Source organism: Amphiprion ocellaris, chromosome 21, assembly GCF_022539595.1.
Source record: "Amphiprion ocellaris isolate individual 3 ecotype Okinawa chromosome 21, ASM2253959v1, whole genome shotgun sequence".
NCBI lineage: Eukaryota > Metazoa > Chordata > Actinopteri > Pomacentridae > Amphiprion > Amphiprion ocellaris.
In genome coordinates this window covers 13,379,209-13,391,912 of record NC_072786.1, presented here as the reverse complement: position 1 = coordinate 13,391,912, position 12,704 = coordinate 13,379,209, and the positions used below count along the sequence as shown (strand labels likewise).

General features: G+C 39.1%; 1 protein-coding gene across 1 annotated transcript; it reads left to right on the top strand.

The window, feature by feature from the left end:
* The first annotated feature begins 4,435 nt into the window (after positions 1-4,435).
* On the top strand, positions 4,436-9,997 carry LOC111578137 (uncharacterized). The gene is made up of 3 exons (XM_023284745.2): positions 4,436-4,526; positions 5,622-7,350; positions 8,253-9,997. The coding sequence occupies exons 1-3, from the start codon at positions 4,436-4,438 to the stop codon at positions 9,343-9,345; spliced, it is 2,913 nt and encodes a 970-aa protein (XP_023140513.2). The 3' UTR covers positions 9,346-9,997.
* The last annotated feature ends 2,707 nt before the right edge of the window (positions 9,998-12,704 follow it).

Genomic DNA, 12,704 nt, shown 5'->3' with positions numbered 1-12,704 from the left:
TTCAAATCTGTGATGTGACTAGGAAAAAAAAGATTATTCTTTGATCATTTAAAGTGCTCTTTCATTTGGGCCTTTGGGATTGGGAGAATTCTTTAAGGGTAACTAGTGATGCTGGCGGGCAGCTGTCAGGGCATCTGGAGAACAATCAGCCAACTGTAAAAGTGATTTGGCTTGAAGGCAGAAGTCCAGACAGACAGATTGTACAGTACATCACGAGCTTTGTCTGGGAAAGGGATTTTCAAAGCTGTGGATGAGATATCAGAGCCTCAGAAAAAGATAAAGCAACATCGCAGTTGGTCGATGAGGAAGGGGGGCTTGATGTTTTCTATTAATTTAATAATTACTTTCAACAGACCCACGTACAGAAACACACTGCTGTATTTCTGCACTAAACAGGTGCAGGTCTAACAAGGAACCACCCCCACCTCTCTGCTTCTTCCATTATTGCTGCTTTTCACACCTACTCTCCTATACATTACGTCACCTTTGGCAGGAAATGAGATGCCACAGCTCAAGGTGTTAAAGAGACTCCTCCGTTTCTGCTTCTGGGCCTTTGTTTCAGTCTCCCTTTCCTGCCATTAAATGTTCATGTGAATTCATTACGCCCCGTTTTCTCTTTCTGTTCTATCTTCCATTGAGAACTGAGAATTGATTTGAGCACACAAAGCATTAAAACCCATCTGCTGTGCCATGCAATGTTATGCAATATGAGACTCTGTCAGGGAAATTTCAGGCAGTTATCTGTGAGCACATGCTGCCTCTGTGTGGTCTTTAAAGGAACTGCGGCTCAGTTTCTGTCACATTATTTCATTTTCACAATTCAGACTTCGTGCACTAGGTGTCAGCATTGTGAAGATAAGATAAGATAAGATAAAGTTCTTTATTTCTCCCCACTCCAGGGGAAATTTACATTGTTACAGCAGCTTATGTAACAGTAGACATAGTGATAAGAATAAAATAATAATAGAACAATAGTAATAATATTTACAATATATACAAGGGTGACAGATGAGGGTAAAGTGGCTTAACAGAAAAAATAAAGTTTAAAAGTGCAGAGATGTGCAGTGCAAGAATGTCAGTGCAAATTTTATGGTTTGGGGTGGTAATGATATAGTCCAGTTTATGTTAACATCAGCCAGTGATGCTGATGTTGTAAAGTCTTATAGCAGATGGGATGAAGGACCTGTGATAGCGCTCTTTCTTGCAGGGTGGATGTCTCAGTCTGCTGCTGAAGGAGCTGCTTAAAGACACCACAGTGTCACATGCAGTGGGTGAGAGGGATTGATGTGTTTGTGTGTGTGTGTCTGGTTCTAAGTAGAACTTCGTCATGTTAACTGCTTGTTTGTTTACATCAGTTCATGTTCTAGATTTAAGTATTTCTAGGTTCAGCTCTGCAACATCATCCAGAAAATTCATAAAACCTGCTTGTTGGATTAAAGTTCCGTTCTCATAGAAAATATCCAGCTGGGGACAGCCTCCTTTTACGGCACAATAAATGAATATTTCACCAAAATGATAAGATGTAAAGAATTCCTCCAGCATTGCCACAGAGTTTGGTCCTATAGTCTTGATGAGAATTACTAAATATCTTGTATATCTACGTTTGCGTGAAGATAACACGTATGTTCATCATCATAATGGTACAATCTGCAAAGACTGGTCAGTCTTGTGTACAAACTGACATGATGTATCAAAAACCATACAAACACAGTTGGGAAGTCTTTCTTCTGCATTTTTCTGGAACAGACATAAATAAATGTGTATAAATTGTGCTGCTGCGAGGGGGAAAAAAAAACATCTGTTCCACATGTGCAGTGTCACTAACTTTTTCATTTCTGTTGCTAATCTTTAAGCCAATGGAAACGGATGTTCAAAGATTGATAATAAATCCAATGAGTCTAAACTGAAGAGACAGCAGACTTGAATACTGAGTCATATAGACATCTGACCGCTGCATCTATGATCCTCAACATTGCCCATTTCTTTGTGCTTCCTCAAAAGAGCATGAATTGCACATCTTGAAACCCCAGTCTGTGTTGAAATCTTTGTTTGGGAGAGACCTCAATGGTGCAGTATTACTACCCTGTGTCTTGTTGCTGTGCTTTCTCTGGCCATGGTGTATGACACATGACATGAAACTGTCTTCCACATCCCCACTTTGGTAGCAGAGTTTGGCTGTTCCTCACCCAGTTTTAAGCCTCCTACACAGCTGTTTCTGTTTCCGTTAATGACTGTGGTTCAAGCGAAATTCATTAGCAGCTGTTTGGTATTATGGGTGATCATACATCCGACTATTATCCTACAAAGCCCCTGACTTTGTGCAAATGTACCTATAAGAATTGATGCTCATTTGAAGGCAAAGGGTAGTAACACTGAATATTGATTTGATTTTGATTTTCCTTTTGTTCGCTCACTTTGCATTTTGTAAACTGATAAAAAATATACAATTATTATTTCTATTTCTGAAAGCATTCTTTGTTTACCCACGCCTGCCTAAAACCTTTGCACAGTACCGTATATGTCTAATGTAAAATAACATTAAAAACCTGTGGATAACCATAGAATTTTCTCTTTTTTGAGAAAATTGTTTTGCAGAAATTTTTCAAAAATATTTCTGATTTTTTGATTTCACAAACATTTACTTTTTATATAAGCAGATGAAACTGTTAAATTTGAGTCTAATACTGCAAATATATTTCTAAAATTACTTTTATATTTTTGTTGGTTAGGCGAGATATTTTGTATTGAAGAAATTTTCGCAAGGAGAATGTTGAATGTGCTTTCATTGGCGTATAATATAAATAAGAATTAATAATCTGTACAATTAGTTTTTAGAATAATATTGTTTTTAAGTATTTTCAATGTAATTTCCAGGCTTTTCTGGCACCCCAGCTCCTTAAGAAAGTACTTTTTTAAAATAATTTTTTGAACAGTGTACTGAAAAAAATAAACAAGACTGAACTTTGCTAGTTCTGGACTACAAATTCCAGATTATCTGAATTTAAATTTGGGCATCGCTTATGAAATTGTAAATGGCTTCACCTTTCTATGCTGTGTAACTTTTTATGCATTTGCTCAGTATATGAGATCTTCAGTCTGATTGCTATACCGTTTCACTGAACTGCATTTAAGCAGTCAGCTTTCTCTGTAACAGTCACAAATCAATAATTGATGATGGCAGGAGCTCTAGTTCCATCAGCACTTTCAAAACCAACGTAAAAACTCATCTAAAAGCTCCTCAATCCTTTACTCACTGCCTTTTAAATTCTGTTCTGTGGTTTTCATGAGTTGTTTATCCAACAGGCATAAATTGGTGATGTGCTATTGTGTTACATGTCTTGCTTGTTCTTTTCTGTACAAATGTGTATTTTATTACTATCTTGTCTGTTATTGTGTGTTTCTTTTTTTGTCGTTCTGATCTGGGATGACAGATGCAAATTAGCTTGAATTTATAAGCTGGTCTGGCACATAAAATGGTGATATTTATGTTCCAACTGTACACGGTTCCTTTTAAATGAATCAAAATAAGTAATAATCTGCATAATCTGTGGCTCAGAGGGCATTTTCAGTATATTTAATAGACTACAATTAATCAAAGGGCTTATCTGTCATTAACTTCTAAAGAAATGAACTGTCAGTTGCAGCTTGTGAGACCTCATGATGCATATCTCATTTAATTTTTGTCTTTACCATTGAATTTAATATCTGTCGAGTGAGGTCGGGGAATGAGTCATGAATTTGCATTATTTCCTTGCCAAGCAAAAGAAATATTACCAAAACCTCACATTTTTAATCAACATCTGTAAAAGTCACTGCATGAGGCCTCATCCTTAATGAAATTTGTGACCTAGCTGGTCAAAATTCAATCTTTCAAATTTCTTTGAAAGTGATTTTCCTTCCATTTGGCTTTAATAACTGGCCCAGCCAAAATGTTATTTTTCCGCTTGGTCTTTCTTAGGATTTTTTAAGTCCTAAATGAGAAACAGATCATTCCAGAATGTAACTCAAAGCAGGAGAAGGAAAATAAAACCAGACATTCACCATAACAAACTTTTTTCCTGTAAGGCCACACATTAGCATAAGCAGGTCTCAGACTTCCTTAAGTACAGCAGATTATTAGCATACAGGTCAAAGGCCAAGCGGTTTCCAGGAGCTCCTTGTCACCCTCATATAACCACTGGGATGCTAATGCCTCCCCTCAGCCCAGCAAACAGCAGCCACTGTAACAGCCAGCCATCACCTCTGACCCCTCTTCCTAAAGTTGCCCCTGTTTCCCGCTATTGATCCTTCAGATTCCTCTGACGTCGAGGGTATGTGTGAGAATTCTCTTCCAGATAAAGGTATTTCAGGAGTCATTACCTTTGGATACCCAGAGCTTGTGTGTGAAAACTCTCCGTGCAGAAAAAGCCGCTGAAATGGATCATTAAAGTCAACTATGCCTGCTGGGGCCGAAGCGTGTGGTTCAAAGGTCGCACTGTTTGTGATGAACTGCTCAGTTCTGCAGCTTTTCTTCCATACAGAGGCAGGTACAGGGTCAACTGGACAACACTGATAAATGCAGCTTTGACACATTAGGAGGCAACACTCATGACAGGTAAGCAGTTCTTGTAAATCAACTGTGAAACATCTCATCTTTAAGCCTGTATTTTAAGCTTTGCTTTTTATTGACATGCATGTTTTTCCTCAGTATTTGAAGTTCCACAGACCTATTTCTGTTCAATGTTGTGCATGCATAAATAATTACTTTACTAGCATTTTCTCCATTTCTTTCCGCCTTATTAAGAATACGTAGGAAAGCATTAGAGTCTTTACCTTGATACAAAGTGAGCTCACGCATTTGAAAATGTCAAAACACAGAAATGACGGTGTGATGCAGACATTGTGGCTGCAAATAAGGAAATATTTCATGTTCTGTTTGTTTGCGTGTTTGCTTATTTACCAGAAAGTCATTTACATACAAAGAAATGAACATTATGTTATCCAAAGTGGCTGTGTTACAAGTGAACCACAGAGAGATCCAACTTCCTGATAGACTTCTTATTTAAAAAACAGGAAATGAACAACGAATGAACAGCAACGTTGGCATGTATAAAAAATGGTCAGCACCACAGATATATTATGTTTACTGAAAACATATTTTATAGCTCTTAATGGGAATACTCCATTATCTATTGATTTCTGAAATGTGCATCATCTAAGTTCATAACACTTTTATACTTCTTCTAAAAAACATGATAGTGTCAGGATAATGTTTAGTATGTTTTGTTTTGTTTTTTTTTTAGCCCAACCAGATCATCAGGGTTTAAACCATTAAAATATGATTAAATGAATTTTAAAAAATGACAAAATCCTCTCTGCTGTTACTTCTTTTTGTCCTTCAACAGAAAAAATGGAAGTGCTCACGCTCCTGCTTATGTTCTTCACAGTTTCAGGATTTTCATATGTCCTGCATCCCAGTAAGTATCGTGTTAGACCAACTAAGCATTTTTAGCATTAAACAAAATATTCTTAAGAGAGAACTTTGACTTAAATGATTAAAATGAAATGCCAGCTTTTGCAACACTCTGTGACTGATGTGTATATTCTAAATAAATCAACTTTCTATCTGCGTTGTACAACAGGACTGACTTTTGCACAGGTAGCTGAGCTGCACACGGATGACCAGTCTGACCTGAGAAGAAGTAAGAAGCTGACAGATTTTTCTGCATCAGCAGAAGTGAGAGAAAAAGTGGAAGAAAACATCGCTGTGGAATCCACTGAGATAATGAAAACAGACAACGAACAGAGAAGTGAAGGAATTTCTCCAGAGACAAACCCCGTGAGGAATGAAAACACTGAAGATGGTCTGACTTCACAGACACACACAGAAAAGCAGAAGACTGAGGAGAAGACTGAGCATGAACTCACCAAAACTACAAATATAGAAGAAACCCTGGACAGAAATCAACTACACGTGAAAGGAAATGAGGAAAGTGTGACTCCTGAGACATTTCCTACAAGTATAATTTTAAAAGAAGACACAAAAGAAGACTTTATCCCAGACACAGTGGAGTATGTAGATGCAGATACAGAGTTTGTAGTGGAGATGAGAGAAAATGGGCTGAATTTGGTTCCAAACTCTAAAACAGAGACTAACAACAAGAGCAGGATAGTAAAGACAATGCTGACAGATGGCACAAAAAACTGGGAAATAGTAAAACCTGTGAAAAATCAGGAAGCAGAGTATGACGAGTCAGATGTGAAATACAAGAAAAGTGATCGAGTCCAAGAAATACTGGAAGAGGAGAGAGAAAGCAGGTTAGTTGCAGGGATTAGTTTTCATGACACGAGAGGAGACACTCATGAGGATGAGAAGATATCAGCAGCAAAGCAGGAAATCGTAGCAGAAGAAAAAGAGGAAAGAGCAGAAAGGGGAGAGGACATAAAACATGTGAATATTAAAGAATTGGTGGAAGGAGAAAAGGAAGATGGCGTAGTAGTTTACAATCTCACACCTCCTTTAAGTACATCCTCTGCTCAAGTGAGGAAAGAATCAGAGAATCCTGCCACAACTCAAATTATCACTCAGCCTCAAAATCCTCCTCCTCCTCCTCCTCTTCATCATCATCATCATCATAATGCCCCCCCTCCACCACCTCTTACACCCACACATGCTCCCTCAGACTCCTCTCACCCACCCACCCTTTACACCACAGCTAGTTTTCTCCCGCTTTCTGTCAGTATTTCCATTTCTACATCAATCAGTCACATCTCTGACTTAACAGTGAGTCCTGGAAACATTTCCAAGCTAAAGGAAGCAGAAGAGAAAGCAGTTTTAGAAGCAGTAATGGTCAGAAATGTATCACTGAATCCAGCATGGAAGGAGCTACAGACACACACAGCAGAGCACACAAGGGAAATAAACACTGTTGATGGAGCGAAAGAAGAAGAATTTATCTCTGCGGTGCAAGAAGCAACGCCAGAACCCAAAGAAGCAAAGTTTATAGGCAGAGATATAATAACCAAACAGCCGAATCCATCACCAAAACTGATGCCAAACACAACCCAGCCCACATTCAAACCCAGAACTGTCATGGAAAATGACACCAAACTTAGCGGGAAGCAAAATAAAGCATCCCCCTCTCAACTGACCAAAGCTTCAGCCAAACCACAGCTCACAACCACCAGGACACCTTCAATGAGGCCAACAAAAAGCAACAAAAGTGGCAAAAATAAGACAATTAAAAAGTCCAAGGAAAAGAAAAGAAAGAAAGACAATAAAACCCAAAAGAAGAAAGCGATCCAGCCAACAACTCCCTCTCCTTACTTCATGAATAACTACTGTCCACCTGAGTGTGCCTGCTATGGAAGGTAAGACAGTCATGACCCCGAATGGGGATTGGCAATATTGAAAATCGTACTTTTAATCATTCCACACACACATTTGCTACATTATTTTGAAATGTTTTCTTACACTGAAATGTTTAGGAAATTAATATGTTTAGTCTTGCTGCAGATTATTACTTCAATTATTTGCTTTCTATTTTTGTTCCATACTTTTAAATGTAATATTTTGGGGCTTTGAACTACACATATCTAGTAACCTGAACATGACACAAAAAGCTCCAAGAGCATTTTCATGCATTGTCATTGTATTCCGATTCTTTATATCATGAACTATTAAAAAAAAAAAAAAAAAAAAAAAGCAGGACAAACAGGCTTGGTTCAACAATCCCCTCTGCTGACTTTCTTGCCAGTGAGTCAGATGTGAAGATCTAGAGTGTATATTCTGATATCTTCTGGGTAAATATCAAGTTTCTGCCACCAGCTGGTTAGCTTAGCATTGCATAAAGAAAATCCATCTGCTAACATGCTACATCTCATTTCCTTGTATGAAACAAGCTGAGCAAACTGATTGCTGGTGGTGTAGCTTCATCTTTACCAGAAGGCATGACTTCTGTCAGTCTACTCATCTAAAATTGAAGTAATGCTTCCATCTTAAATGTCTTTGCAAACCAACACAGAAAAGGTTGTTGGTGGTGACTCACAGAGACTCACAAAGAAGCAAACACATCATAGATTTTGACATTCTGGTTCACTTATTGTGACATTGCTTCCTTGTACACACCTTAAGGAACTGAATAACAATGATGGCTTCAGTCTCAATGTTGTCATATTGAGATTGAATGTTTCAAGATCAGAAGTATTGATTACAGGATGATTTGGAGTTCATTATGTACAGTGTGTCAATGATCTCATCTATTGTTTTCCAGAGTGGTCCAGTGCTCAGACAAAGGTGTGAATACAGTTCCTTATGGTATTCCCTATAACGCTCGCTACATCCTTCTTATGAACAACCATATCAACAGCATCCAGCTGGACTTGTTCAACGACTACACCTCTATGGAGTTCCTTGTGTTGAGCAACAACCAACTCACAGATGGTGCCATAGAAGGAGCTTTTGAGGGCATCCCAGCCCTGAAGCGCCTCTACTTGGATAAGAATCTCCTCAAAAGTGTGCCAAATGACCTGCCTGTTTCTCTTGAGGAGCTTCGTCTGGACAACAACCGCGTGAGGGTGCTGTCGGAGGCTGCCTGGGCTCGGTGCCCCAGTCTCCTGGTACTGAGCCTCAGCTATAACAGCCTGGGGAATGGATCTGAACCTCTTCCTAATGCAGTGCTCTCTCCTCTGTGCAACCTGCGTACCCTCAACCTGGATCACAACCAGTTAACCTCAGTACCTCTGGGGTTACCTCTGTCCATCAAGGAGCTCTATCTGAAGGGGAACCTCATTGAGCAGTTCCGTGGAGGAGCCTTCAATGGGAAATCAGGACTGCTGGTGTTGGATCTGAGTGCAAACAGACTGACAAACATTGGACTTCTTAGGGATTCCCTCCTCAATGCAACACACCTGGAAAGCCTCAACTTAGAAGGGAACAGACTGAAACAAGTACCAAGACACCTTCCTCCGTCGCTCAAAACTCTAAATCTGCAGGGCAACTTGATATCTTCGATAAAGAAAGCAACTTTCAGCAGCTTGAAAAACTTGGAGCACTTGGGCTTGGCAAGGAATAAGATCTTCAAAGTGGCACCAGGTGCGTTCAGGACACTGTCGGTCCTGCACCAGTTAGACATGAGCCACAACACCTTACGCCAGGTGCCTCGACAGCTGCCTCAGGGTTTGCACTCAGTAGCCCTAACACACAACAAGATTCAATCAGTGCCTCGTGATGCCTTTTGTTGGGGTAATAAGAGTCTCAGCGGGCTTGTGCAAGTGCAGCTGGAGCACAATTTAATTGATTTGGGGAAGCTGGATGCACAGGCTTTTAGATGTTTACGGGGCTTCCAGGTGGTGCATTTCTACTGAGCCACTGAACCTTCAAGCGACAAGATCAAAACTGCTGCTTGGACCTTTTGTACACACAAGCAAACGTTCGCTTTTGATAGTACTGACTCCTTAACCATGTGGACAATGCCTCTGCTGTTGCCAGAAACTCCAGGTGAAACTGAATAACAATATTTATTGTGTGTGAAATGCAATTCATTGTGTGTTACCCACCCAATTCTCATTCTCTGGCAATTTTAATGACACAGGCTGTTTTTCCCAGCATGCAATTAAGTTTGGAGAACAACAGTTTACATGCAGCAGGAACAACCTAATAAAGCTGTATGGAACCAAAATTATGTGATTGTGCAAGCTTTATTATTGACATTTTTGGAAATTTTCATCTGACCAGAGCAGATCACAACAATTTAGAAGTATTTCCATCCAACATTTGGTTTCCATTCATCGCAGTAACTTAAAACACTCTACAGAAACTTGCATGATACACAATCATACACTTGTGTATTGTACTTCTCTGTGTGTTTATTTATCCCAGAGTATTAAGTTGTCACAAAAATTTTTATGTTTAATTTGGCAGAATATGTTTTTCCCCCACCAGAACGAGAGCTTCAGATGGCTTTAGGGGTCAGAGAAAGAGTTTCCAAGACACCCCAGCTGGTGCCTGCATTTCAAAGCAAAAGAAAAAAGTAAAAAAGAAGAAAAAATAAATTGGCAAAAAAAAAGCAATAAAATGCTCAGAGACACATTTTTGATAAATATGCTTGAGACTATGTATTTCAAGCATTTTTTAAAAATGTCTCCAAATTTATTTTCATACTACAGTAGAATGAATAATTCCTTGTTAGTCAGAAATCAGCCAAAAGGTAATATTGAAGAACCAGTGGCTGATGTGTGGATTCAGTGAAGCTCCATATACACAGACAAGTTCTATTGTTGTGCAAGAGTTCTTTTCTTTTACCACCTTTGTAAGATGATGAAATGGTTGTGTTTGCAAGCTTTTGCCTGGGAAAAAACTCTTTAAATCAGTGCTGACAAGATGGCTGTTTCAGGAAAATTTTCTATGCTGAACATTCCTATTTTCGTCTTTCATGAGTAAAAGCTTGCCTAAATACTGCCAGGAGAAAAGCCAAGCGAGCCATCTGGAGGAAGGGTGATTTAAGTCAACCAGCAATCAGCATGGATATAGATTCAGACCTTATAGATTGTAGATCAGGCTCGTGTTTTCATTCAGACAAATGGGAAACAGAAAATAGCAGAGTAAAAAAAAATCTTGCATCACTTAGTTTTATAGAATGCTTATGGAAGAATAGAAGAAGTGCAGTCATACATACATATAATATGTGAGATGGAACAAAAAACAATCTTGTTTTTGTCCTAAAATGATTTTACGTTAAACACTTTAATGCATCACTGTCAAAGTACAGTAGCACAGCATGAATACAATTCACAGACAACAGTGTTTCTGAATGTGACTTCATTTAATAAAAATAAGAAACTGCACTGAAAACAATAGACACGTTTTCATGTGGGAGTTAACTGACCATCTGTGATCAAATTCTACAGTGACAGAGAAACCTGTATGGACTTTTTAGGTGAAATATGAGTGTTCTTGGCAATTTTTAGTATGCATTGTTTTGTGTTTGCTGGTTTCCAGAAAATGGATGTTGAGTTAAGGCATTTCTACGGGCTGCACTTCTATGTTCATGTTGATCACCAGGTGAGCTGAATGATTAGAATCACCTTGCCTTCACTCCATGTGGTGTTCAAATGATTTTCCCCCTGAAGACAACAATTTGATTAAGAATTTAGGTTTACAGAATGAATCACTTTACTTCTTATTGCCTCAAAAAATAAAATGGGTGTTTGTTAATTTCACTTCTTCAGGGTCAAAAAGAAGCCATTCAAAGATGTCATTTAGTATTTGTCTGGCCCAGTTAAATACACCAAACAATCAAGACAAACAAACTAAGCTGTTTGCAGTTCTGTGGCACAGAGACTCAAGAAAAAAAAAGCCAAGGGGACAAGAATTCTTTCTCAGTAGCGAAATGCGACAGTTTAAAGCTCCAAAGTCATTTCTGCTTGTTTATAAATGGAAACTGGTCCCAAATGTTCCACTGTTGAGCTTTTTCACCATTTTTCCATAAACAAATGATCGTGGTTGCTTTCGTACCATGTTTGTGCCGCGTCGACTCTTCTGAGGAACACAAGAACATAATTAAGTTGTCAAAACCTGTGTGTTGTCAAATGATGGGAACGATGGATGGAAATGGTGTGGAACAAACAATATTATACATTTAATAAGTGTTTATAAACTCAATCTACAAGCTAGAAATGGGTTTGGAGGCATAAACGACAATTTGGATGAAGAATATGAAATTATGTGATGGTTTTTCAGTCACAATAAACTAGAAAAATAAGATGTGTCAGAGAATGTAATTGACCGTGATGAGACTAACTTGGGTGTTTATTTGTTCGAACAGTATATATGTGTGGCAGCTCCTATGGAATGAAGACTAAAACTACTAATATGAAAGACTTAGTGACAAAATGTAAATATGTGCTTCATAAAGCAGCCACTAGATGGCAATAATGTATAGGAAAATAATTCTGATAAGCGCAGCCTCTGTTTAAAGTGTGTGAAATGAGATACAGAAAAACTTTAGAATTTGGCTCATTTCCAGTTGCCAAATAAAAACCTGTGGCAGTTTAAATGCATATGCTTCATCTTGTGGGAAAATGGTATATTTAAGGCTCACACCAGGCTGGAAACCACACACTCAAACACACATGTACAGACATGAGTGACAAGAACAACTTTCACAGAGAAGCAAAGATGTTTCTGAACTTCTTTTACAATAATGTGAGGGGACACAAGGTGGCTGCATGCCTGGAAAATACATACATGTGTGATGTAAATAAAGACAGGAATTTTTCCTACAAGAGAGAAAAGCAAAAATGGAGAAAAGGCATTAGCCCACGTGGAGGTGCTTAGCATTTTTCTCTCTTTTTCCCCCTCTTTCCCTCGCTCTAATAAGTTCACTCAGCAACGTGGCACTGCACCCACAGGGCCTGGGAAAGAGGAGCAGGAGGAGGGGGCAAGAGGGAGGAGGAAGGGGGGAGGAAGGAGATGAGAGAGTGAAGGAGAGAGGAGGGATGGATCCAGGCTCCACTTGGCTCAGTGCGTGTCCAGAAGAGAAGAGCTCTGGCTGGGGCAGGCAGCTCACCAGCACCTCCCTACGGTCCAGCAGGACCCTGACCCCAACACCACGTCTACCTGCACCCACTGCAAACACTCCTCCCTTCTTTTTGTTTCCCTCTTGCATCTTTAACACCTTAAGATCAGATTGTGCATCGACACCTATGTGTGCACAGTACCTGCG

Excerpts from the sequence above, each read along its gene's own strand:
- LOC111578137 (XM_023284745.2), top strand. The coding sequence starts at position 4,436 with ATGCCTGCTGGGGCCGAAGCGTGTGGTTCAAAGGTCGCACTGTTTGTG. Across the intron at positions 4,527-5,621 it reads TTTCTTCCATACAGAGGCAG|GACTGACTTTTGCACAGGTA; the intron begins GTACAGGGTCAA and ends GTTGTACAACAG. Across the intron at positions 7,351-8,252 it reads GAGTGTGCCTGCTATGGAAG|AGTGGTCCAGTGCTCAGACA; the intron begins GTAAGACAGTCA and ends ATTGTTTTCCAG.